Here is a 27,474-nt window from a genome sequence, read left to right on the forward strand (position 1 = left end):
GTATATGTTGACCGTCCTACGTGGTACGGTCGGCACTGACGCAATTTTTTTTTAAATTGAATTTTTACATTTTTTTGTTATTTAATTTTTACACTAGGCGAGGGCTTGCTAGCCCTCCCTAGCCAAAATAAAAGGGCAAAAAAAAGAAAGAAATAATAACAAATAAAAGAGCAAAAATATTATAAAAATTCAAAAATTACTTAAATATTATTTAAAAATGTCCATGTCAACGCCGACCATTCTACATCGACCATGCCACGTAGAACGGCCGGCGTCCACGTCAATGATTTCCAATCAAAAAATGGCTAGATGAACTCAATTGGCAAAACAAGAAAAAGTTTATGACTCAATTGGCCCAATTAAAAGGTTTAGAACTGAATTGATATTAATGCAATAAGTTTAGAAAATTGTTACAAGTTAAAATTGGATCAAGCGAATCAAACGCTCAATAGAGTTTTATCTATCATTTCCTTTTAACCAATCATCACAGTTATAATTAAGTATGCAACGTTTTGATGTGGATATCACCAAATATTTTTGGACATGTATATCCATTATATCCTAATGCGAAATGAACGAGAACTATACATCCTTACCTTATCCTGATAACACATTTGTTAGAATTTGGTAGCTTGAAATGATGACTGTGTGCTCATGCCCTATACGATCGTCTATTTAAAAGTTCCAACCAAGGAGTAAATTCTCTTCTACGTATAGTAACAATTTGATTTTAAGGATTACAAATAAAAATAAGGGAAAAATCCACAAAATACCCCAAACTTTGCCTTATGTGACACATTTACCCTAAGTTTTTTTTTTGTGACACCAAAAACTCCTAATATGTACCCATGTGACACATATATTCCAAATTTTTTTCTGTGACACCAAAAACCTCTAACTTATACCTCTGACACATTTACCCCAACTTTTTTTTGTGACACCAAAAGCGCCAAACTTTTTTTCTGTGACACCAAATTTTTGGGGTAAATGTGTCACATAGATAGAAGTTTTGGGTAAATGTGTCACATTATACAAGTTTGGGGATTTTGGTGTCAAAAAAAAAGTATAGGATAAATATGTCATAGTAGGCATAGTTTAGGGTTTTTGGCGGCTTTTACCCAAATAATACATATGACCTTAACTTTCAAGGGATCAACATTCTTATTGTATTGAGTAATTTTCTTGCACCCTCACTAATTTTCCTTCCAATCAGGATCTGTCGTTGTCCCGTTTAATACAATGAGTTATCTTTCAATAAAAGAACACGCGTTTTGATGTGATTAGTTTCGATTAATTTTAATAGCCCGCTCAAGTTTACAGCCCCATGCCTAACAATCGATTCAAGTGCGAAGTAAACATAGAGTTCAAAATCATATCCGTACCATATACTAGGCCCGATTGCCCTTATGGAACCTCTCGAAACTTGAAGCTTGTCCAAATTTCACGTCTTGTAAAAACTTGATTCGTATGTGTATCGTTGGGAAGGATGATGCATGACCCACCTAACATGCAATTTTCAGGGCAAAATAAGAAGCCAAAGAAAGGAAACCCTAGACGATGGCAATGGTGGAGAATAAGACGGACTCCCAGGCCGATTGCGCAAAGAGGGCTCGTGGGATGTCAGCATTGACGTCATGTAAAATCCACCTGACCGGACAAATTCACCCGACGCCTGTCCATAAAATATCCAAAAGACATTATTACAGCCAATAAAAAGGTATCTAAAGTTGCTCCTCCATGCCCATTTTTCTCCGTCGCATTGCGTCGCCTGCGCTCATTTCGCTGCCGACCCTACTAGTCCGCATTCTCTCTTTTCCTCTATTCCGTGAACGACTCATCATTGGACTAGCATTGGCATATCAAGGGCGTGGCTGTTAGGGACGAGTTTAGGCCCACGTCAAGTTTCTCTAATCTTTCCCTTTCATGTTGAGTGCATACAAGAGTAAACCTCACAACCCGTGATCTTCCCTATTATAGCCTCATTTTGTTTTGGCTGTTGCAGTGGAAAAAGAAAGGCAGTATCTCACGTTCTTTTCTCTCCTCATGTGCCAATGTGATATCACCGATCCAATCATGCCACTAAAAAACACTTGGTGACTATTATGTTGACGAAATGGTAAAGCTTGATTGACTCAATCACACCATGTCAACATGACACGCTGTGTCTATAAGCCGCGAAAACAGCACCCCCAGATCACAATAGATAAAATTGGCCCGAAGACACCGGGTTGGTGGAGGCCACATCGAAGTCAACGTTGTGACCACTAACCCCTTGTTTGGGGACACTCGTGGTGGACACGCCCGCAGAGGATCTAGGGCCAGGCAACGTAACATCTCACATATCAAATGAAAAAGAACTCAGGACTTGATCTATGAATAGAGAACTGCCTTATAGAGTTATTACCTTGAACATTCTGTCTGGATCGGGACGGGTCTTTCGGTGCATGTGAAGAATGCGTTTTGCTTATAAAGAACTAGATCGAGATGCGTATCTAGGCAGTCTGAGATCAATATGCTAAGACAGATAAGCAAACGAGTCGTTTTAGAGAACTAATAATCGGCATTTCCAGATTATTAGAATAGACCCGCCAATTACCGAAGAAACAAGGCACTAACTAAAAAGCACAATGCTTAAAATACGGCGTCTCATTCGCTAAATCAATTAGTAAGATGACACAAGAAACTCTATGCAAGTGAACGACGTTCGAGCATCCAATAAGAATTTGCCTCAATCACTTGTTAAATTAATTTGGCACGCTATAAATTGAAACACTAAATGCATGTTCGGACAAATGGATCAGTTGCACCAGTAAATTCCCACGCACAAACTAGCAGACTGGTATGGTAACCTTTCAGAACAGGCGTGGCATGAGCACTTCTTTATTTGATATTTTTTTTATATGTTTTTGGAAAAATGCTGCTGAAATGTCTGATAAGAGTACCAGAATCTGTAACATTAGACCGACTCGCAGGATTTGGCATTCAAGAAAACTTGTACGGAAGACAGAGCACACCGGCACAAGACTCTGTTGGTTTGAATGAACTCACCGATTTAGCAGCATATCTCGCTCTCTTGTCAAACAAGCAAAATTGTTAAATTCTCGCCTTCACAAGGCTTGGGTTGACATGCTTCAAACCAAGTTGCCCACTTATTTACCTACCCAAATATGTAAAGATTACACCAACAAATTCAGGATCTCCAGGACAAGATCAGATACAACTGGCAATATATTTCATTCTGGAAAACCAAGTAGTGCCTTTAGAGGTCCTCAGGGCCACTGATTTCCTGCACAAGAAAAAGTTTTAACAGTTAAGACACGGATAATGACATCCTCAAGAATAAAGACGTAGACTCCATTATTTTCTACCTTGTTTTCCAGCACTGCCCCATCAGGAATATCCAACTTAACCCCGGGTTTTGCGGCAATGGTCACCTTTCCCTACATGAAATAGGGAGTATTAGCTTTTTGTCAAGGCGAAATTTACCAAACCATGATTGACATCACCAGATGCACATATGGACATCTGGTTTCAGGGAAGTACGACAAACGATCAGGGAGAGAGAAGCGTAAATGAGGTGGAGGAAATTGGCAGCTCGTGGGTTGAGCAAGGAAAGAAATTAGGTTAAATATGTTGTGAACACATATTAATCGAAATGAATGAACTTACAGCATCCAAGACAAACCAATTACCTTGAGAGTAATGCCAGCACCAAACCAGACATCACCAGACACCTTCAGGCTAATGAGCTCGATAATGCTAGGAATTGACTTGAATCTGCTCAAGAAATTGCCAACCTACAGACGTCATAACAAGTCAGTCATTATCCCAAAAGACATGTGATGGAAATATCTCTGCAAGTAAATCTTCACCTTCTTAAACTCAGGGCCCAATTCAATTGAAGGATTCGAGGGATTTGTTCTAGCCTTGTTTCGGATAACAAAACCATCTTCCAGAGTATATAGATCTGACTGTAAGACAGTAAGAGATGCACTACATGAGCTCCATCATTTATTAATGCTATTTCTTTAAATAAAAAAAATTAATACGGACTAGAACAAGATACTAACCTGAACAAGAAGCAAATCTGAAGTCGCCTTCACCGGGAGGAATCTCGACCGAGGTACATTGATGCCGATAGCATTATCAAAGAACTGATGCAAGAAGAGACACACAAACTTAAAAAGATAAAATTTCAAATACAGACTTTTTTAACGAAAAGTCAGGCAAAGAATAATACCTTGATTGCTGCACCAGCTGCAGTTTCTAATTGAAGAACTTTAATTCCATCCACTTCCTGGAATTAAGAAACATCCAAAACAAGGTCCCCAGTCTATACAGGCAGCATCTTGCAATTATTTGTGCAAAGAGAGAGGAGCAGGATCTAGTATTATGTACCTTTGGATTAGGAATGATCTCCATCTTAAGAGCTTCAGCTTCCACAAGCCTTTTAATTGCCTTTAAGTTTACCCACCTGCATGTGTCATGTCAGCGCTTGCCTCACTGTAATTACATACATGTAACGCCAAGAACTCGCTTCCATGTCTGCAGAATACACAAAAGATAGCATGACTTACAAATTGTTTGTATTGAAAATCTTGAACTTCTCAATTGATTTGAACTCATTGACCTGCATCAAGCAAATGAAACATAACATGTCAGCATTGAACTTGAGAATGAGTTGACAAAAGAAGGAACTCAAAACTGCAGAAAAGCAGTACCCTGTTTGTATGAACTTATACAAAGCAGTAAAACTGTTTGTACCTTACACGTTTTTAGATTTGAGACTGCTTATCAACTGACATATGCGTATGTATAAAACCATTTCACATTGTGTGATGCTGATCTCAGGATTTATAGTTTCTTGGCTAAGAAAGAGAAAGTCATCATAAGAGCCAGTAAAACGTCTCAAGGCTGTCACCTGGATAATGCCATGATCTCAGAGATAGGTCAATATCTACCTAGGAGATGCCGACAAGCAGGAGTCATTGACAACATTTGAAGATGGCAGCCACGTATGCTGTTGGCCTTCGCATTGACATGTTAGAGGTAGCACAGAGGGAACTAGTGTACCAACTAAATCATCTTAAAACAAATTAATGTCACCAGAACGAGGGTACCAATTTCCCTGTGGGCTGTTACGTAGCTTAAGTACCACTATGACTCCCTTAATTCCCATGTAATCTCAATAAAAGATCAAGAAAAAAATTGCAATGGAATCGTAGTAGACGTACAAATTCTGAAAGAGCCAATGCATGCTTCAGACCATGGAAATAAAGGAAAAGGGGAGAAAGGATCGCTCACATGTTCATCAGGGACCTGTGCAATTTCCAAGAGCTGCCATAAGTAACAGAAGTATGTCAGTCATGAATCCCTTGTCCCCTTGGACTTTCAGTTTTAGTGTAAATCCAGCTTATGATCACACGTCTGTGATTTTTCTGTGAAATAACATGTTCTATTGACTATTGAAACAAAAAATATTACAAAGATGTAAAAGTTTTGATTTTAGCAGAATGTAAGTTTCTCTCTTAGAGCATTGCATTACTGCCAAACCCATGTCCATCCAGTGTTATGAAAGCTAGGATAAATAAAGTCAGTTCTGAGCGGAATTTAAGAAGTTACAGATATTGAAGGAATAATACATAAATATCGTGGCACCGAATTAATCTGAAAAATATCCATGGACGGAATCTCTGAGATGTCAAAATCAAATAAGGTTCCACTTTCAGATTTGGTGGGAAATGTAAGTTTGTTGAGACTCTAGTTATCTTAACCATCAGAAAGAATTGCACGTTTAATGTATTCTAGGGAACTTTGTAGCCTGTGTCATAATTTGAACAAAAGAGAGCTATCTCGCAGGAATAACTAACAAAGAAAATGATGTTACTTACTTGAACCTTTCCCTCATAAGAAATGAGGGTACCACCCTTCACATCAGCTAAGGTCTTTGGAGTAACCTGCAAAATTGTGAGCAATTTAATACAAATGCCTATCTATTATAAGAGTTTTTCACCACAATGCTCCTCATATACCTCCATACAGTACTCGTTCTTGTTTGTCATCAAATGATTTAAGATCTCTATGCAATTCAGTTAAGGTCCACAGAACAACAAAAAATTATCAATGGGCCCAATTGTCAAACTAAACTCGGGAAGTACAAAGACCATGTGATTAAAATCCAGAAACCACAGTATCAGAAGAAACTAAGAATAGAAGGATACTCAGGTCAACAATAGCACCCAAGTTATCTGAGTTGGCAACAAAAACATATTCCTTGCCCTGTAAACATGAAAAGTGAGAGAAAAGGGGATAAGTAAACGAAAAAGCGAAACTAAGAGGAATGTACTAATGCTGATAGTGATAAAAGAAAACCTGCGAGAGCAAAGCATCAAGTTTGCCACTGTTCATTAAGGATGCGAATACGTCACCATGACCAGGTGGATACCTATGTAGAGCATTTGAGATGGCAGAAAGGTAACGTCAAAGATTTTCCATTAAAAGTTTATGACAAATGAAGATGGTAGAATTCTGTCTATTAAAAAGTATAAAAAAGCACAAAAGCATGAAGAGATAGTGATTAGTCGGAAATTATTGTCGAAAAGATCAAAAGTCAAGTTCAACTGTCATGTCTAGTAGGGCCAGATATTGGTGGCAAATAACTTCATGCATCGTTTCAATTTGCTCAAGCCGGCATGCATTCTTCCCAAGTTTCATAAAATCGTAAAGGTGGAATTCCAAAGGACTAATGACTAGATACAGCGAGCTACAATGACAGCCTCTTTTATCAAATGACCGATCTTAAAGCAAAATCATTTTGATGCAAAAATGGTCCCAAAAATTTAATGAAGAAAGCATCACGATCATGAAAACTAAAGTCCTTAGGCTTGATGTTTAACCAAAACTTTACCATCCATCTTTTCCGGTCTGTCCTTTGCAAGGCAGAGGCGTAAAATCATCAACAACCAAACGGGGATACTGGCTCTGCACATAATTCAATTAAGACAATCGAGATATAATTGACTTAGTCAATTCTACTATAAACTCATAAGTAGATACTAAGCAGCTAACCAATATTTTGCATCACAAACCTGATTAAAAGTATGAATCTCGATATTTGAGTTGGCATATTTTTCAACAATCTACAACGAGGGAGATGTGTCAATTACCGATCAACATAACTAAACTATCAACAAAGAGGTAGGGTGAAAGCTGCTCACCTTCGACGTATCATCATGGGTGTTAAAAGAGTTCATCAGAAGCAGGGGAACACTGGACCCATATCTAGTGTTCAGATTCTACATGAACAGAAGGAAGATTTGATCAGAAGGAATAGAGCTAAAGAAACACATGCACCACATGGAAAATTAAAAATTAGTACCTCGATTTGGATAACTATAAGGTCAAGAAAAGTCAATCCATCGCGTACTTCTATGACAGATCTACATCGCAATAGAAACATGCGAATTAACAAATAGGCAGCTTATAAAACATAGACACCCAAGTTAACATGGTAAAAGTTCCAAGGAAGCTACATTTCCAGCCTTACTAAATGTTACAACTAAATAAGATCAAGGAAGCACAGATCAAGTCAGTGAGGTCATGGATCTCAAAACAAGGTGATTAAAACTTTGCCAAAAATAATGATTTCTTTTGTGCTGGTACTTCAGAGGCAAAATTATCTGCCATGCAAAATTTTTTAGCTCAGATATACCAGATGAGTAACTAGCTATCGGAGCAGAGAAATCTCCTAGCCACTCACCAACTTCACTTGCCTCTCCGGAAGGCTCGTTTTTCTTATTATTTAGACTATTTGGCAAGAAGAAAAGTGACGAAATTTTTTGAAGATCTCAAAAGTTTTGATCAACCTCTTCGATTCGACTTGATTTATTCTGTCAAAGTGGTGGTTTCTTAGATCAAGCAAGAATATTCTTGCTTTCTCTTCTTTCTACTCTTTTTCTTTTCCTCTATCTACAAATCCTTTGCACTTTATTCTTTTCTTCCAATATTCCCTCGCTTTAATAGAAAAAAAAAAAAAAAGGAAAAGTCGTCTAGATACCAAACGGATCCCTCGATAAAGTAAATTTTTGCACAACAGAAGTGAGAATAGAAAGAGGAGCCAATTGTTGCATTTTCGAATCTGCCTCGTCAACATTACTTGCAGGTCAAGTTATAAGAATTTACAGATTTCAAAAGTTCTTTGGAGGCTCTAGGAGGAAAAAAGAGGCATGCACCTTGCATCCCTTCAAGACATGCTCAACTAGGTATGGTACTGCCTCATGTTGCGTGTATGGACTAAAATCAAATTGCAAATAGCAATATTGTTCGGAAGAGAGCAGTTGGCATGATTTACATGTCCTACCGGTGCAAATACATTATCCTAGAATTACTTATCCCAATTCTACAGCAATAACAAAACAAAGCATCCGTAGTTGACCAATGAGATCCATCAAACTAAAAGAAGATGAGAAGATATGAAATATAAGATCAAAAGGCATACTTCGGACCAGTACAACCCATCGTAGTTCCCAAACCACCATTGAGCTTCAACACAACAAGTTTGTCCAAAAGGCTCTTGGTGGTCGCAGGATCTGCACAATTTTAGGAACCGTGATCTTATTGGCAGAGAAAAAGAATAAGATCTGGCGACCACAAAATCGAGCTACACCGCATGGAAAGTTTTGCAATGTCGTGCAAATCGAAAATGGATCACGAGCAGGTAAAGTTACCGGGAGTGGGCGCCAAGCTATCATAGGGGACGACAATTTCGTCAGTGGGCGTCTGGATCTTGCTCCATTCAACATATTGAGCTTCGCCACTGAAAATTCGAAACAAGCAAAGAAACCAAACAAACTATTAACTCTAAGCATTTACAGAGACAAAAAAGAAAAGGAAAAGAGAAAAGAGAGCTCCATCTCGCTTGAAATGTTGATAAATTCAGCTTTCAAATCGAAGGAAACATGACAAAAAATGGGGCTATCAACAAGTTGCACCTAACCTGAGATAGCGGGACACGAGGTTGATGAATCCGTTCTTCTCGCTCTCGCTGCAAAACAGAACCAAAACGAAGCAGAGTGAGATCCGGAACGAACGCTCCCGACACGCACTGGACCAGAAACCGATCTTTCTAGAATTCAACAGCCAAACAAAACTCCCTCTCGCGAATCAACCGACGCAAAACCACCCCGGAAGAAGAGACGGACCGCGCGCGCTCAAACGTCTTCCGCCGGATCACAAACAAAGCACATGCCGCGAACGCACAGAAACACAAACGCGCGCGCGCGGGGGGAGAGAGAGAGAGCTGGTGGGAACCTGATTTGGCCGAGGCCGGAGACGGCCGATTTGAGCTGGGAGAGCTTCTCGGCGTCGGGGGCGCTTAGGGTGGCAGCGGCGGCGGCCATTTTCGACTAGCGAAAGAGCTCCGGATCTGGACGAAAGAGAGATGAATTTGGAAGAGAGAGTGTTGAGGAGGAGAAGGTGGTGGTGGTGGTGGTGGTGGTGAGGAGGAGGAGGAGGGAGCGAGAGTCGATCGGGGCTTGGAGATGAGTGAAGGCTGTGGAACGAAAGATGATATAAAAGTGACAGACAGATTAGCGGCGAGGAGAACAACAAGTGTGTAGCCAATCTCGGCCGTTGCTGTTTCGGCGGTGGCGTGGACAGAGACAGAGGTGGGAGAGAGAGAGAGAATATGCAGGCGAATATGACGCCCAGCCCACCGGTTGTCCAGATCCGCTGGCCTCGGGACGGGGCGTGTAGATCGCGCGCCCCCTTTTGGTCTTCGCTAATTAAATTAGTCCCCATTTTCAGACAACCCCCAACGTCTTACGTTAAAAGTTACTTCGTTAAAACCCCAAAATGTACAAATAAAAAAATTAAAAAAGGAAGGAAGGAAGAAAACACAAGGCTAAAGCATGGATCAAATCATGAAAGAGGGGGTTTAAAGTACTAGCCTTTAAAAATCAAGCCTGCTTGTTTAATTCGAGCCGATTCGGTTCCCTAGCGAGCCTTTGGAATTAGCTCGTTTTCTATATCCAAAGTTTTTGTGGATGCTTGATTACATAATAACTTTGCTGTTTTTTTGCTCTATCACTCATTTTCTTTGTCACTGGTTTCCAATTCGTTGTGTAATTCCCGTGCGTGCTATTACATTTAACATTAATAATTTGGTGACCAAACATGAAAATGAAAAGCCCATGAAGCTTTAGAGTAATTAAATGACAAACCAACTCGCTCTCTGATGCAGGAGCATCGGGTTTTGTCCGAACAACTCCCGAGTTCGATTCAGGTCCCGTCGATTGATCCAGACCGATCCTTACTACTGCAAGTAAAGGCCGATTTCAGCTACAATTTGATTTTGATGGGTTCGAGGTTGAAAATGTCAAATTCTGTAGGATAGTTGTCGATTTCATGATTGTCGATCGACTACCGAGATGTCGATTAACAAGTTTGTTACCAACTTTGAGGCTCCTAATTGACTATCTAGCAATTGGAGGCCGTTTTAATCGATTTCCATCACTATCGGTTGATCTTCCAATGTAGCTATTCGGCTTCCAGGACTAGTTGACGAATTTAGAGAGTCTAATCCAAATTATTATACATATGGTCCTAGTTAAATGCATTTAATCCTACTTATTATGCATCTTAATAGTATTGGCGGTTACAAGTCCTAGTTCTATGAGTCTTAAGTGTAGTGTGTTGTTGCTTTGAAGAGTCAAAATTATGTAGGTCGTTCTGTTTTTTTAGAATCCTAAGAGTCATTTTAGAATCCATCAACAAATAAAGGTGCCATCTCATTTTGTATGAACAAGACATGAATTTGATAAAATATATGAGATTTTTCTCAAGTAAGCGAATTTCTATTTTGGGTTCTTTATCTAATTCCTTTGGTGGTGAACCAAAAATTCTTTATCCTTGACTGGTGGTATTACTTCAAACTTTGGTAGTGAACTTTATCTATCCCAAAGTCTTTTATCTTTGCCTGGTGGTGTTCCGTTAACCTTTGATGGTGAACTTCATTTATCTCGATATTGATCTTTAGCTAATAGCGAGTTACTTGATGCCTAGCTAGTAATCATCTTCTTTATAAAGTCTTATACATCCTCATCACGCATCACTCTCTCTCTCTCTCTCTCTCTCTCTCTCTCTCTCTCTCTCTCTCTCTCTCTCTCTCTCTCTCTCTCTCTCTCTCTCTCTCTCTCCACAATTTTAAATTCATGTATGATAGGTTTTTTCTTGGTCAGGTAAAAGAAATGATATTCTCATCTAGCCATTCACAAGTCAAGATAAAAAGTTATTCTAGAATGTGTAGTTGCGTATTGACTAATATATAAGAAGGAAAAAAAGCACGAATAGGAACAATGAATAACTATGGAAAAAGGCGAGGAGAATAAACTTATTCTCCAAGGAAGTCCATGACCAAGATTGGGAACCCAAATATTTAATAAAAGTCACTTTTAAAACATTCACCGTAGAGATTATGTTCTTAGAAGAAAAAAGGTGCCTCCTTTCGGGTTTCGAATTCTCTTTTTCCACCCGACAAGGCTGAATAGCGCTCTTTCAAAAGTAAACTTCCACAGCCATATAATATCAAGAAGTACGTCAAAAGTCGAAGATAACACCGAAAGAAGCGGATTCATCGTTCTTTCAAACAAGACAGTGGATTCTCGGCATCTAAGTAGAAGAACTATTGATTAAAAGCACCACTGCTCCTTAATAGCCTAATCCGCGCATTCCTTTACACCCGGCAAAGTCCCATTGATGGAAATTCGTAGCATGCTCCGATTAACCCGACAAGAGAAAGAGAAAGAAAAAGAAAGGGGGAAGAGCTGAAAATGATTGCAAGGTAGGTGGAACGATCCAATCCAAGAGAGCGAAGATAAAAAAAGCCTCCAAGCCCAGCCCAAGATTAGCTTCAGGCGTGGCCCTGTTGTGCCCGTTAGTAGCGCAAAAGCTTCTTAATCAACCGAACAAAGAGAATTTGCAGCTTTCGGCGTGTTAATTTTTCCAGCGTTACGTCGAATTAATGTTTTGAAAGCCGTAGCATTTCTTATCCTACGTGCTCCACAAGTGTTCGAGAACGCTCGATAACAAGGCTTTTCATATCGAGCAGAGGGTATCGCTCTCCATTTTCTTGGCATATGAAGTAGGCAAATCCGTGGTCAGTGGAGAAACAAGTTGCGCAGCTTCCATGGTTTTGGTAATGGGTCAAGAGGAGAAGGAGGAATGGAATCCAACGAAAAACAAGATCCGAGATAGAACATTGGAGTTGCTCTAAATAAAGTGTCTTTAGTCCAGTTTTCCCAAGGGACTTTCAACCTCTAAAGCCCCTTGGAGAAATGCTGGGCTATTTAGGGCCTGTTTGGTTCAACTTTGAAAATGCTACTTGGGGGAATGCAAATACCTTTGGGTGAAAGCCCATTGGGGAAATGCAAATGGTGTTTGGTAAAAATATTTTGTAAAGCTACTTTAGGCAAAATATAGTGTTTGGTGAATTTTTTTTGCAAATGCACTTTGAGAATTATCTTATTTATTAAAAAAAAAAACAAAACCTACCCATCGCCGGAGGTCGCCAGACCCCCGGCGAGCCAGATCCGCCGCCGCGGCGGTCGCCCGAGCCGGGGCAACGGCCGCTGAGGTCGCGCGACCCGGGCGACGGCCGCCGCTGAGTCGCGCAACCTCGGGCGACGGCGCTTTGGAGTCGTGCGGCCATGCGACCCCCGCCGAGGGTCGCCTGGCCTTTTTTTCCCAAATTATCCTCACTAATTCTCTAATTTTTCGGTTTTGCCCCTATTGTGATTGTTCATCTTCATTGCGCGAGGGCGACCGATGAGGCTAGATCGAGCCAACAAAGGGCTAGCAAGTAGCTGGTGAGGGGCCGGCGAGGTCGTGCGACCCTAACTACAGCTGCCTGGGTTGCGCAACCTCAGGCCTCGTTGCTTGGGGTCGCGCAACCCTGGTGGCCTTAGCCTTTCCCCGCTTAGAGCCGGTGAAGGGTTTGAGTTTTTTTAATAAAAAAAAGAAAAATCAAACCCCAAAGCCCTTTGCAATCTTTTTTTTTTTTTTCCAAATACTACTTAGGTCAAAGTAGCTTAACAAATGATTTTTTTTATCAAACACAATTTGCATTTTCCCAATACCCATTTGTAAAGCTGAACCAAACACACCCATAGTACGTGGACGCGTAACGTGAATAATTGAGTTTTAGTATGCAATCAGAAAAGGCGAAATCCTCCTACGACTGAATCAGAGAAGCGGACCAACCCAATTCACAAAAGTCGACTCGAGATGCCATTCGACCATCGTAAGATAGATAATTTAGAGTTCGGTCGCATGAAGGACTCCGAAGCATGCCGACTCGGGACTCGTTCGATGTTCATGGCCTGGCCAGGATGAAGATGAATTGATTTTCATTGTCCATGTTATCAATAGACTCAACTCAATGACGATCCCTCGTAAGATCCTACGGAGAAGTCAATTCGACTCGAGTACCCAATCCAAAGCCCATAAAACCTACGGCCCGGGCTCCGGCCCCCGGTCCCGTAGCTTCGGGAGCGGGGCCCCACAGATTCCACGTGGCTTCGCGATTGCAGAGGAGAGAGAGCGCAAGAAAAAGACAAAACGGAATAGAAATTTCAACGCGGCCTACAGAGGCAGACACGTGCCCGCCTCCATCCCTTCGCTTTGCATTCATCTGTTGCGACACACGTATATTTCGACCTTTGTTCTCCGCAATAAAACTCGCGCAAGCATCAAGTCGTGAAATTTGAGGAATCGCTGAGGAAAATAATCCAAAAAAGAAAAAGAACACCCGCCCGACATTGATTAAAACTCGAAGCCCCACTGATAAAGCGCGCGGGGCAGGTAGACGTTGACGTCTAGCTGAAAAAGCGTTCGAGTCTAGTTGGAATTTTGACAATCGCAACCACATTCGATTAAAAAAAAAAAATTTAACAACTTCAATAAAAAGGACAGAAAGCGCACGACGAATCTCAGCCACTCGTTTCGCTGTGCTCGGTTGACTGCACGTAAACCCTAAATCGCCCCGCCGGGGCCCCCCACCCACCAAATCGTGCACCCCCCGGGAAAAAAGCACCAAAAAGCGTCTGGCCCGTCGGGCACGTGTCGCGATCGCATTGGGTGGTTCTGGACGAACCCCTCCACAAAGGAAAAAGCGAGAAAAAAAGGGCGAATTGTTTTTTCTTTTTCCTTTTCTCTTTTTATGAAAGACAGAGAATATCCGAGGGAAAGATCTTGAGCCTCATGTTTCAAAGTGTTGACCGGAACCTTCCACGTTCCCATGACACCTGTCACCGCCTAATCGCTTTTGCTTTGCTAATCGCTTTTGGTTTTTGATAATCCAAAATTTAATTTGGGATAAATTTATCGCATGTGTACCGGTTTAGAGTTTTTCGTAACATTAACGCAAAAATGAATTAAAAATTACAGAAAACCCGTTGAAATTTGAAGATATTACGCGTTTGCCCTCGAAATTTCGACTCTTGCGCAATATCAGTAGGAACTTTCATTTTGCTGTGGCCGCTAATTCTCCGTTTCTTTTTCCGTTAGCATATGCAACGCACTTGAAAAATAAAAGTATATTCTCAAATCATTCATTTAAAAGAGATCTCTCTTTTATCCTTGATTGTTGTAAAAAATGATGAAAAATATATTGAAAATTAAAGAAATCTATATTTAACTCGGGGACTAATAATAGAAAGATAAATACGAATGATGACATTAAAAAAGGAAAGATCTACAAGTTTTTAGGATGCTCCAAAGTCCACACGAGTGTCCAAAACGAGGTCGCTTCCATACAATTACTTACTTTGACCAAAAATACAACTACTTAAATAGAAGTAAACAACATATGTCAAGAAAAAGAACGAGCACGGAGTATATAAAAAGGGAAAGAGCCTCGACAGTAACAGGTCAAATGGCAAAAATGATTGCTCTTCATGTATATCCAAAGGGTTAATTAATAATTAACACGAATGTTTAGAAAAATTCAAGACGAAATGATGCGATGTCTTTAGAGCGGGGAAGGAAATGATTACCTGAAGCCTAATGCATTTTTTAAATACTTCTAGCTAATCAATCATTTTTCTTTGCAGCACTGAGTATTTTAAAACACAATTTCTAATATCTAACCGTTTTCCTATTTACACTTTCTTTAAACTATCAATACTTCCATCAATATCTATTTCTTATTGCCATCCACGTATTCCGTTATAGGTATTCCGTTTAATTTATCTTCTTCCTCGAGTGCCTTTTTTTTTTTCATTCTTAATTCAGGGAAATCGAGGACAGAAAAGAGTTTTATTTTACAAAGCGACGTGGAATCACACTGTCGAATATCTAAATTCGATCCTATCAACGATGCAAGAAAGTAATGGAAATTCGCACAATACAAGAATTTACGTGGTTCAGCAGGGGAGATGTTCCACCTACCTACGTCAACGGGGAGAAGAGATCCGTTTCACTAATAACGTAGAAAAGTGTACAGCCACTCTTTCTCACCCCCTACCTCTATCCTAGAGACCCGTTTCGCCCTAAATATATATAGCGAAACCCTACATGGCATAAATTATAAAATTGCTCACATAGCCTAAAATATTTAGCTTTCCCATATAAATCATTCTATGACTGAACATAAAACGCTTATGGCGGCCCCCGTGCTGTCCAGTTGTCAGGAGGCCTTTCGGAACCGCCTCATAATCTCTCGGATAACAGAATACAAGATATCAATCTTAACACATATAACGGGGGATTAATAACCGGAACAAAATGAAAGTTCGGGATCAATGTGTCACAGGCGAGAGAGCCTCGGGGGAACGTACATGCGCCAATCGAAAGATTAGGGGGTGGGGGGGGGAGGCTTGTGTAATTTCCGCTCGCGAAAAAGCGCATCACAGCTCACGAAAAAGCGCCTAACGAGAGCGGGCTTGTGGCCAGAATTTTTCCGGGATTGTTTTAACACGAGTGGTCCAGAGCCATCCAAAAACATATCCGCCTCGTTCCCCTGTCTCCCTCCCTCTGTCGCTTTCTCTCTCTTTAAAAAAAAAAAAAATGACACGTGGCGGGAGGCCATTGCGGAGGGCGGCGGGTGGGCCCGCTGACGTGGAGAAAAGCGCAAGGTGGGGGAAAGTCACCTGAGGCCAGCTCATCCGGCTCATCCTCATCTCCCCCACCCCTTTTCCATCCACAACTCTTGGCCTACTATCCTCTCTCTGCTTTTTTTTTTTTCATTTATTTATTTATTTTTTAAAGGGCTGCAGATATTTTATTTTAATTGTTTCTTCCTCGGCGTCAGAAACATCATCGAATTTCACGAGTTAAAAAATGGGGGACAAACTTGGACGTCCCTCGTCCTGTTTTCTCGTGGGGGGGTTGGGCGCGTGGATTGTCGTCGCGCGAGAGTAGGGGATAGAGGCGTACTCGCCTTCGATGCCATGCGCCCTTTAAATGCGCTCTGGCCTTCGATTGAAATCGTCAGCTCGCGGGGGAAGGCTCCCGATGGTACCGGAAATGCACGGTTTACAGTTGACGTTGATTGATGGCGAATCCGATTTAAACGGAAGCTCTCGCATCGTAAACATGTACTCGTGGGGTTAATTAGTCATTATTCCGGCATATACTCACATAGTATTTTATTCCGTTTTACGTGCTTCTGAATGATTGTACATTAATTGAGGAGATTCTTTACGTCGATTTCGATTTTTCTATTTTGGAAGATTTAGTAGAGTTCGTTTTGATAGAGATGTTGTGAATTCACGTGCAACGTGCACGGTAAATACCTAGATCCCTACGTGGGGGTGGGTACGGTGCTAAGGGGAAGTGGATCTTTTAATTTATTAGTCACGGCGGTGCTCAGTTATAATTAGCAACACTGACTCTCAACTCTAAAGAAAGAAACTTTCGCCTCTCTTTTTTTCAATACAGACGATGTCAATTACATACGGTGTCATTTACACGGGTCAATAAATAAGAAACCGTTTATTGAAAAAATACGAGGACAAATTCGCCGAGTCACATCTGTACATGACCTTATCGAGTGATGAATGAAATAATCAAAAACTTCTATTTCAGCCTCTCAGGGCAAGAACAGGAATTTGCTCGCCGTGTTTTTCCCGCGATAGTAAATGCACATAGATAAATAAATTACTCGGATCGAGGATTCAACATATTTGCTCTTGCCACTGGTCAATATCATTCATTACATCGATTAATTACCAAACATATCGCGTAAGAGATGGTAATTTTCACATTCCCATATCAAATTTAAAAGTGTAAAGTTGCGATAAAGAAAACTTCGTTGAACATCCTTTTCCGGAGGGGGGGGGGGGGAAGGGATTGGGCAATACAATACATGTGTGAGAGAAAGCAAGGGGAAGAGCGAGGGGCTCTTGCAATCCACACAAGTGCCAATCCCGCTCCCGTTTATCCACACGTGGCAGCTCCAGAGGGCGAGTGGCGCCCACTCCCCGCTTCGGCGGGCGAGTCGGGCGCGTCCATATGCTCCCTAATTTTTCTTCCCCCCACCGAATTTAACACGCTGCGCAATAAAAAACGGAACACAGAGAGAGAGACGAGGGAGTGCCACGTGTCCGAGCCCCTCCGCGACGTGAGCCACAAGATTCCATCCCCGTTTCTGGAGCGTTCTTCTCTCGGGTTCATTTCTGGGCGAGAAAACGAGAGAAAGGAAAAAAATCCAAAAAAAAAACAAAAAACACAAAACTTAAATATTTCCGCGAAAAACCGGCTCTGACGTGGCGTCCTCTGCTTTTTTATCTTTTCGGCCATCATCACCAAACCAAACAACACACGGACTCTCTCTCTCTCCCCCTCCCTCCCTCCCTCCCTCTGCCTCTCTCTTTCTTTCTCTCCATCTCTCGCAGAAATCCCAGTTCGATCTCACGAAGAGCACGTATTTCAATTCAAGCTCCTCCTCCTCCTCCTCCTCTTCGCTTCTAGTCCCTCTCTCTCTCTCTGTCTCTCTTTCTGGGTTCTTTCGCCTTCCTGATCGGTAGCTTCTTCAGCTGTCCTCCTCTGCTTCTCTTCTTCCTGGGTTTCGAACGGTTTCCACGCGCGCGCGGGGTGCTTCTTCCCAATCGGTGCTCCTTTCAGTTCATGTAAGCTGCTCCGCAAGTTGTGATTGCGTTTCCTGCTTCTGAAACCGGTTGATTTGCTTTATGCTGCAATCCCTTTTGCGTTTTTCCTTTTTTCCTCTCTTTTTTTTTTTTTTTTTTTTTCTGTTTGGTGGGTGAAAGCTGAAGTTGATGTTGTTGGGTGTGAACAGTTCGCCCGAACCGAGGCGTGAATTGAGCGCTTCTCCATTTTCGAAGCGGGTGGTTTCTTTTCGGTCGTTCGGAGCTCGAGAACTGGGCCGGAGGAGAGCCTGTACGGACGGAACAGGAGCGACGGCGGCGGTTTTAAGGGATCCAGATCGGTCGGTCGTTGAACAGAGCCGGTCGATTCGAGCGCAGAGCAAGTCCAGAGGAGAAGCGTTCTTCTTGACTCTGTTGGGGGTCGGAGAAACGAGATCTTGCATGGTGTGTGTTGATACCGATATGACCGTACAGGTATAGATGCTCGCAGCGTGACATGATTCTTCTCCCATGTTCTTCGTTCATGTAACTTGGTTTTTGTTTTTGAATTCTTCGTGCTTTCTTGTTCCCCCTCGAGTCAGTTGATTTTCCCAAGAGATGTACAATTTCTCACGTTTGTTCTTTTCAAGAAAGAAAAAAAAACTTGGAACTTTTTTTTTTTGAAGAGAGCGACGATCCTTTTCACTAAATCCGTCGAGACGGTAGATCTAACTTGTGAAGCTGATCTATCTCTGTGTTCTGCAATGGAGCATGACCATCGAACAAGTTTCGTGGCTGAAAGTTTCAGCGTTTCTTGGGGAATTGACAATTCTTATGAATTATGGTTTTTGTCATGCACCCATTTTTCATGAGGGAAAGTATAGTCTTGTAAGAATCTTTTATATTCACAGGACTATAGAGAAATCCACGAAACAGTCGAGGAAACTCAATTTTTGGACAATTTTTTTTTTCTAAATTTCTGGTAGCCAGAGATGTGCAAGAAGATTTTGCTGATTCTTTGTTTTTTTTTGGGGGGGGGGGAGAGGGATTTAAATGGAGGTGGCTACAAAATGTGCATTCCGTCGCGGTGCAGTAAAAATCTTTTGGCTTTTTGAGGGACACGGCCAATCTGCTATGGTTGGAAGATACATTTTGTATTTGATAAGTTTCCCCTGTTGCCAAATTCACTGGTAAAGGTATTCAATTGATTGGGTTTCTATGGCGTATGGATACATTTCCACTTAAAGGTCAATCCATGTGCTTTGAGTGTCATCCAAATATAGCAAGTCTGATTCTTCGTAACACTGCTGGTGATGCGCTAAAAAGATTCATCACTCGCTGGTGCTCATTGAAATAAAAGATTCATCACTCCTTGGGGAAGAGGATATGGTGAATGTAGAGATTGATCTGTTTAATGCAAGATCTCTTCCGTTATTTTAAGTTTCAGATTTTCATGATTCTGCTGCAGGGTTCATTAACCTTTATCGCTATTAATGTAGGATCAAGGTGGTAGTGCTCATTCGAGCAATATGATTGTAGGAAGCAACGAAATGTCATTGAGTGATAGCCTCCACTCGATAACCAGTATCTCGCTAAAGGAGCAGTTTTCTTGTGCAAATGACTATGCTCCCAAGGTCTACTATCCCTCTTCTCCTGTGACAATCTTTAGGTTCTTTTGCTACAATTTTTTTTCCCTGTTCAATCCGATTTGCTCATCACTTTGATATCGATAGGTAAGAAAACCTTACACCATCACGAAGCAGAGAGAGAGATGGACAGAGGAAGAGCACAAAAGGTTCCTCGAAGCTCTTAAATTGTACGGTCGAGCATGGCGTCGAATAGAAGGTAATCAACGGGAATAATTATCTTCTCACTGTTGATTTCTTTGATTTCTCTCGTTCACTAGATAAATATTTTCATTTCTGTTCAGAACATGTGGGCACCAAGACTGCTGTTCAAATTCGGAGCCATGCTCAGAAATTTTTCTCAAAGGTTTACTGCTCTTATTCCAGTACCCATTCTCTACCAAAATAACTGTGTCCCATTGACTGAAGTAAGTCTGATCTTTTATGACCTGAGGTGTTCAAATGGTCATAGAAGGGATGGTTTTTGCTATTCTCGATCCTGTCCTAATTCTGCTTGTTTCACTGTGTCTCAGGTCGGTAAAGACTCGACCGATAGCAAGGTGGAACCCATCGAGATTCCTCCTCCGCGCCCAAAACGAAAGCCGATGCATCCTTACCCTCGTAAGCTTTTGGTTCACCCGATCAACACGGAATGCTTGCCTCAGGAGCAGCCAATTAGGTCTGGATCTCCGAATTTCTCCGTCTCCGAACTCGAGAACCAATCGCCCATGTCTGTGTTATCCACTTTAGGCTCAGATGGTTTGGGTTCCTCTGGTGCAAGCACACCCAGTGGCAGCTTGTCACCGATTTCCTCGGGCGATGCGGCCTGCCGTGCTAGTCTGTCACTCTTTGAACCGTCAGCTAAGGAGAATGGTCCAATCACTAGTGAGGTATGCTAAACATAGAGCTAATTAGCCTTGCGGTCAGCGTGTCATTTTTAGACTCTTTATCTTATGGCATGTTTCTGGGACTGTAGAAACTCGAGCTGTATGCTAGGGGATGTGAGACCTCAGGAGGTGCCGTGGAGGAAGCGCCTTCCCGAACCCTCAAACTGTTTGGCATGACTGTATCTGTAACAGATTCGCATTGGCAATCTTCTTCGGCCGTCAAGTCGGAATTGAAAGAAATGAAACTTCAAGATCCTCTTTCTCAGGATACTGTATCCGCGACATCGTCTGCGAAAACAAATCGGGTACTTCACTTAGTGCAGCCACGGGACACAACCACCGATCACACGGAAGCTGGTCCTGCTCCTTCAGCGCCTTGGTTGAATCTTTATGGCAATTTGGCAATCTCTCTCTCGCCGTTTCTCAATAAAGTGGCTCAGCTATCTACTTGCGCAGACATCAACAAAAATGGGATTTTGGAATCCGGGAATGGCGTAACTTCCAATGAGTTCCATAGTGGCTTTGACCTAAAGCTCGGTTTCCTTTCGAAACCGAGCAACACGTCAGCGGCCCCTGAACTAATGACAAGGCAAGAGAGACAAGGAAGAGGATTCATGCCTTATAAAAGGTGTATTGCAGAAAAGGAGATGCAGCCCTTAGGGGCGATCGGCCAAGAAAGGGAAGTACGAAGAGTACGCCTTAGCTTGTAGTGCCGCGTCCTCGTCGCAGCGCGCTCTTCAGGGCCTTTGAATCGCATCTGTTGGTCTGTTGTCCTCGCCTTTTGTTTCACCCCCCAATCTGTTTAAAATATGTAGGTTCCTTATAAATGCCCTGTATTCCCTAATTTGCCTCATGTCTAGTTGCTTCCTTTTTGATTACCCAAGTTAGTGGTGCTTGTTTCTGCAAAAAGATAAATTGTATAAGAGGAGGACCAATAAATCGAATGAAGAAGTCTCGCAGTTTTCTTGTGATTTCTTCATCTTTCTACTTGGACTCGGGAAGGGAGAGGTGGTGCTGGTGCCCCGGAAATGACAAAATTCAGGAGTTACTTTGAAAATCTGGTCTGTTTTCATTTTCGGGGCCCGGCAAGAACTTGACACCGAATGATGTCCAAGCCCAATTGAATCCTGACATCCCATCTTGCAAAAGAAGTTAGAAAGAAAGCTTTCATGAAAAGAAGAAGAAGAGAACCAAGAGTCACTCGGCAAAAATTTCCCGGAAAAATTTTTCAGATTCGCTCCAAGTTTGATTCATGCCACACCTCCTCGAAATTTTGTTCCACTTATGCCTCCACATTCGCCTCCAAAATCGCTCAGAGTGCGGTCGATCGGGCGAGGACGCCTCAACCCATATAAGAACATCTCTCATGTAATCGAAGCAAAACTTTATTTTAGCCGGAAAACGCGGAGGCCAGTTCGATCGGAAGGGAATTTAGATAGAGAAATGAGAAGATTACTCTGGACAGATCCGAGGTCCGTGTGGGCTGTCTGCTGTTCTGGGCTAAATCGAAATGAATTGAAAATGGAGGGGACAAAAAATGGAATTGAGCCAAACTTGAGGGGGGCGAAATGAGAAGAACTTTCCCGAATTTTGGAAAAAGAAGTAAGCGCTTTCACTTTCAATGGGAAAGCAAAGAAAAAAGCAAAGAAAAAAGCAAAGCGGAGGCACTCATAGCAGTGAGCTGTGAGCTCGAGCACTGAGCACGCAAGTCCATCCATGGAGTCCGACAAGCCAAAGAAGACATCAACCTAGGATCAAATCAAAAGCTTCCCCGTAGTTGTCTCTCTGCTTGTCTCTCTCTCCAGCAATGTCGCCTTCGGCTCTAATCCTCCAAACCCTAGCGCTCTTCCTCGCCCTCGCGTCCCCATCCGCGTCCCACACCCCCATCGCGTCGTCGTCGTCCTCTTCCTCGCCCTCCCATTCCTCCTCCTCCCTCTCCGAGTGGCGGTCCGCCCGGGCCACCTACTACGCCGCGGCCGACCCCCGGGACGCCGTCGGCGGCGCGTGCGGCTACGGCGACCTCGCGCGGGCCGGGTACGGGATGGCCACCGCGGGGCTCAGCGAGCCCCTGTTCGAGCGCGGCCAGATCTGCGGCGCGTGCTTCGAGCTCCGGTGCGTCGAGGACCTCCGGTGGTGCATCCCGGGGACGTCGCTGATCGTCACCGCCACCAACTTCTGCGCGCCGAACTACGGGTTCGCCGCCGACGGGGGCGGCCACTGCAACCCCCCGAACAAGCATTTCGTGCTCCCGATAGAGGCGTTCGAGAAGATTGCCATCTGGAAGGCCGGTAACATGCCAGTCCAGTATCGCAGGTAAGCCTTGGTCCGACAACCTATTTCTTTGAGAAAACATTTCAATGGTCTTGTTACGTTTGGATCGACCTTGTAGTCCTAGATTGGTAATAATCTAATAAAGAAGACGCTTTCATATCTGTGCTTGCACGATGTACGACGCCTGGACTTTTGTTCTTGATTTTCACTTAATTAGTCTGTCTGCTTCAGGAGAACACAGAGCTAAACGAAAAACAGAAATCGTGCTTGCTTAGTTCCTAAATTTGTTTCGTCCGCGATTAGAGACTCTGCTACTCCTGCAAATGGTGTTATTATTACCGCATCTTTTCTTTCCTGTATTCTTGTCATCTTTCTTGATTTTGTTTGGTGTAAACCTGCGAAATGGGCCAACTTTTGGCATATCTGAGAGGTCCCTATCCTGCCTGTAGTGAGTTGATAGCGAGGCGTATATTTTTTCAGGGGAAAGAAAAGGAGAGGAAACTTAATTAGACGAGGGCGATCTTGGGTTAATTAGGAAGTGTGTTTCTAGCTAATTTAATGCTATTCTGTAACTAACGGTGGGTTGGAGTTGGATTATAGAAGTGCCCTTCTACTCGGATGTTCATCTTCGTCAGGACCAAATATTGGTTACAATAGGTTAGTCTAGAGGACCCTCTGGTTTATCTTTTTGGCGATTAGATTAAGTTCAAATGACAACATCATCGACCAATTTGCTGCTAAAAGGTAATTCCTATGAATGAGGTTGGACCATTCAGGTCAGCTTCTACCATCTTCGTAAGTCTCATGTTTCAATGGTAGGGGGTTCTTAATGACATTATGTATTTCTACTTGTTCCAGTTCCATCTAATATCTACTTTTCGCTTGGAATCTTTAATGTATAGTGAGTGGCTTAGATGGAACTAGAGGGTTGCTTTGGATTAAACTTGCTTTTTTGGGAACTGGAAGCCAAGAATGCATTTGTCTGAAAAAGCCATTTAATTCTCTTTTTGCTGAAATTTTATCTGATGTTTCCATAGTTTTTCCATTTTCATGGACGTTATATTTTATTTTGTTTAGACATGCAAGTTTGTCAAGAAATTGGAATTTACATCTCATGCTGATAGATAACTTGTGAAAACATCCTTTTGTTATTCTCTAGTGCTCTAAAAATGTGGCTATTGTATGCATAATTAAATAGAAAAAGCAGTCTTTTTGGGAAAAATTAATTGTTGAAGAAGTCCTTGTTTATGGAAGGATGAGTAGTTAATTAATAGAAAGTAAACAAATCTATTTTGGAAAATGTCTTTTCTATTGGTAGTCTATGTGATAATACCTCCTTTCAGAAAACCAGAAAATTGAAATGCTCTCATCACCCAAGTAGTTTAATGGAATAACTGACTGAAAGGATCCGTTTTTGGATGCAAAGAATTTTTTTCCTCTATTCTCTGCCTGCTTACGTCACTGGTTAGAGAGTTCGGTTTGTGATTGTTTTTCAGAATTTCCACAATGAAAATAGGTAGTATGTTGGTTGGAGAGAGTTCCCAGCCTGTTTGGCGTGTGAAAAGTCTCCAAATAGTTGTTTTCATTCTTGCTTGAAAAGAAAACACATCAAGGGGTGGTGTTTGGTTGAATTTGGAAGCAGACTGCATTTAAAATGCGAGGACACTGTTTTCTAAAGTTATGCTTAGGCCGAAAGTTAAGTGTTTTCTATCCATTTGAAAACATACGATGTTAGCGAAACATGTTGCTAACTCGCTCCTCACAATACATGTTTACATCTGTCTTTTGCATTTGTTCTCCAAATTAATCGTCATGATCTGTTAGTTGATAATTAATAAGTGACCAAAGAAGACACTCTTGACGATTAGCACTTGCTCTCTCCCTCCCTCCCTCCCTCCCTCTGTGGAGACTTCAGAAACAAAGCTTGAAGGGAACTTCCTTTCTGAAGGCTGAAACTTTGTCTTCAGCTCCCAGAAGCTTCAAGGAAATTTTCCTCTTCCTTAAAGCTTGCGCCGTCAATGTAAAATGCTATAAGAATTGTCAAATACAAAAATAGACACTAAGCGATTAGTACATGAAATAACAAAGTGGCATAAAAAACACAATTAATTTGAAGATGCTCTTTCTATATTCAATCTAGTCCTTGAAATAATTAATATATGTAATGCTTTTATTAGTAAGATTAGAAAGTGTAGGGAAATTGAAGCTTTCGATCAAGGCAATTAATAGTATATAAGCATTTATTAAAAAGGCATACCAAATACATCATAACAATTTTTAATTCCTGAAGAAAGTTTTCATGTACCAACACATTATTAAGCAAACAGAACCTGAAAATTTTATAACTGTTTCATTTTTGCGAATGGGAATTTTTCAAGAACTAAATGGGGCTTCAATTCATTTTGTCTCATAGTTTCCAAACATCAATCTGCATTTTCAATAATTTGCTTCTCTGAAAATGTGCTTGATCCATAATTTCACTATGTACCTGTTCTGTTTTAATATCCACAAAACAGTTCTCATGAGAACTCTGGCTTGTTTCGAGCTATCAATCTGGGAACTTTATTATCAAGTTTTTGGATATTGCTTCTTTCTGTTCATCCTATCTGTCTAATGGCATAAGGATATACCATTTATCTGTAATGAGCTCTGCAAATTGAGTGCTGCAGAGTTACAGAAGTCCTCTAAAAGAATAAAATGCCACAACATCCAACAACTCAATAAGTCTCCATTTATAGTTTTCTAGTTGTTTGATCTCTTCAATTCATTGCTCAACACAAGCAACTTAATCTGGTAATGCCTCAGAATGAGACGTGCTTTCCTTTTTGGACATGTGATCTCCAATTCTAGGGCACTCTGCCTTTATTTAGATTCATTTATATGGTTCTTCCAGAGCTTCGATTGATAATGCTGCTCATGGTTAAAATTTTTTGCGCCTGGAATATGCTTCCTTTACCTACTTACTGGGAAATTGAACCCTGGTATTACAAATGTTTTGTCAATTCTTCACTATCTGACTGACCAGAGAAATGCCACTAGCCTAGGCATTAGGAGGGCTACAGCAATATGCTGTAGAGATACTTCTGCAATGCAAATTCACTTAACTTCCGGACTCTTGAAAGAGATATTGTTCATTCTCTTCTTTGTCACTATGCAGGATCAAATGCAGAAAGGAGGGAGGGATTCGTTTTACAATTGATGGCTCGGGTATCTTCATCTCAGTCTTGATCAGCAATGTGGCTGGTGCTGGAGATATAGCTGCAATAAAAATTAAAGGCACGAAAACTGGATGGCTTCCAATGGGTAGGAATTGGGGTCAGAATTGGCACATTAATGTGGATCTTAAGAACCAGCCCCTGTCCTTTGAGGTGAGCTCTAGCGACGGGCTTACGGTGACATCTTACAATGTTGCTCCTAAAAATTGGAACTTTGGACAGACTTTTGAAGGCAAGCAATTTGAGTCCTGAAAGTTTGATTAACATAATCGAAAACAAGGCATTTTTTATATTACTCTCTCCCATCCTCATTGGTATTGGAGATGCTTGTGTGCTGGAATAGTGCACATTTTGATGGAAAAGGAGGTGAAAATTTGCAAGTGACTTGAGTAGCACAAGGAAGCTCAAGTGTGTGCCATTAGTCAAAGAAAGGGCACTTTCATCATATATAGGTGTCTCCTTTCATAAATGTGTTCCACGGGTCTCCAGGTAACCAGGATAGCATGCCCATGCCCTTGGATTATTATAAAGAAAAGGTTAATATGCTACCCAGAATCTTTAGAAATGTAAAACTTAGGTATCCAAGCAGGAATGTTTTCCTTTCAGTTGACATTGAGTTGTATTTTATGGATGCGGATTTGGGAAAGTTCTATTCGCTGCTGTACTTTTCTTACAAAGAAATCAAGGTTGCGTGGAGGTGCCGATTTCTAAGAATGAGATGAGACTTTTATGTTGCAGTGGACTGGATTGTGGGTGATGATACTATTATGTTATGAAGGATGATGCATCTTCAATCTAAACCGATAGATGCACTGAAGATCAATTTACATGCGTCATGACATCTGAATGCATTGTAACATGCAAAAAAATAAACTAATGGATTGATTATTCTTTGCAGTCAATGTTATGTTCAGTCCAATTGAAATTCCCTTTGGGTGTGAATCTGCTGTTTCCATTCTTTGAGTCTGGCCTCTTTAGCTCTCAAAAGTCCAAACCCAAAACTCTTGAGAAACTTCTTGTGGTGTATGCACTATCCTCGTTGGAACTAGGCAACCATTTGGCCAAATTTGTAAGTTGCGTCATAATGCGCTTTGGGGTGATGCTCAAGGGGTGAATCTCCAGTAATGGGCATCAAAATTCTGATTCCACGAGCTCGGTTTTAGATGCTTGTCTAGACTTAAACTCACTGCTGACCGATTGTCATGTTTAATTGAACAAGCGTCGATAACACAAGAAAAATGTCAAAATTTAAATTTGTCGAACGACAACTGCGATGGGGTAATAAGATAAGACGAGATAAAGATATTGATATGCAGACATACTATATGACTCTAAAACCTTGAAATCTCATTTGCTTCTGATTTTTTATGTGGCGACAAAAGATGGAAAACAGGCT

At 41.6% G+C, this 27,474-nt stretch overlaps 3 protein-coding genes across 3 annotated transcripts; 2 read left to right on the top strand and 1 right to left on the bottom strand.

Annotated features, from left to right (window-relative positions):
* Positions 1–2,951: 2,951 nt before the first annotated feature.
* On the bottom strand, positions 2,952–9,587 carry LOC115662503 (UTP--glucose-1-phosphate uridylyltransferase). Its single transcript, XM_030584637.2, has 21 exons — positions 9,310–9,587; positions 8,996–9,043; positions 8,727–8,815; positions 8,498–8,588; positions 7,379–7,439; positions 7,218–7,295; positions 7,089–7,139; positions 6,908–6,981; positions 6,373–6,445; positions 6,222–6,279; positions 6,033–6,079; positions 5,892–5,957; positions 5,305–5,337; positions 4,578–4,630; positions 4,399–4,474; positions 4,241–4,297; positions 4,071–4,154; positions 3,873–3,971; positions 3,693–3,797; positions 3,369–3,440; positions 2,952–3,286 (listed from the first exon to the last, which is right to left on the bottom strand). Exons 1-21 carry the CDS (start codon positions 9,396–9,398, stop codon positions 3,260–3,262), a joined length of 1,431 nt encoding a protein of 476 aa, XP_030440497.2. The 5' UTR covers positions 9,399–9,587; the 3' UTR covers positions 2,952–3,259.
* Positions 9,588–18,257: 8,670 nt separating this feature from the next.
* On the top strand, positions 18,258–21,563 carry LOC115668330 (protein REVEILLE 1-like). The gene is made up of 6 exons (XM_056304131.1): positions 18,258–18,575; positions 19,580–19,714; positions 19,814–19,925; positions 20,011–20,072; positions 20,239–20,595; positions 20,682–21,563. Exons 1-6 carry the CDS (start codon positions 18,273–18,275, stop codon positions 21,300–21,302), a joined length of 1,590 nt encoding a protein of 529 aa, XP_056160106.1. The 5' UTR covers positions 18,258–18,272; the 3' UTR covers positions 21,303–21,563.
* A 673-nt stretch (positions 21,564–22,236) lies between these two features.
* Positions 22,237–26,792, top strand: LOC115666686 (expansin-A13). The gene is made up of 2 exons (XM_030588365.2): positions 22,237–22,905; positions 26,021–26,792. The coding sequence occupies exons 1-2, from the start codon at positions 22,400–22,402 to the stop codon at positions 26,328–26,330; spliced, it is 816 nt and encodes a 271-aa protein (XP_030444225.2). The 5' UTR covers positions 22,237–22,399; the 3' UTR covers positions 26,331–26,792.
* The last annotated feature ends 682 nt before the right edge of the window (positions 26,793–27,474 follow it).

Source organism: Syzygium oleosum, unplaced genomic scaffold (genome assembly GCF_021117445.2).
Source record: "Syzygium oleosum isolate NSW1041296 unplaced genomic scaffold, Sole_v2.1 Sole_v2.02, whole genome shotgun sequence".
Lineage (NCBI taxonomy): Eukaryota > Viridiplantae > Streptophyta > Magnoliopsida > Myrtales > Myrtaceae > Syzygium > Syzygium oleosum.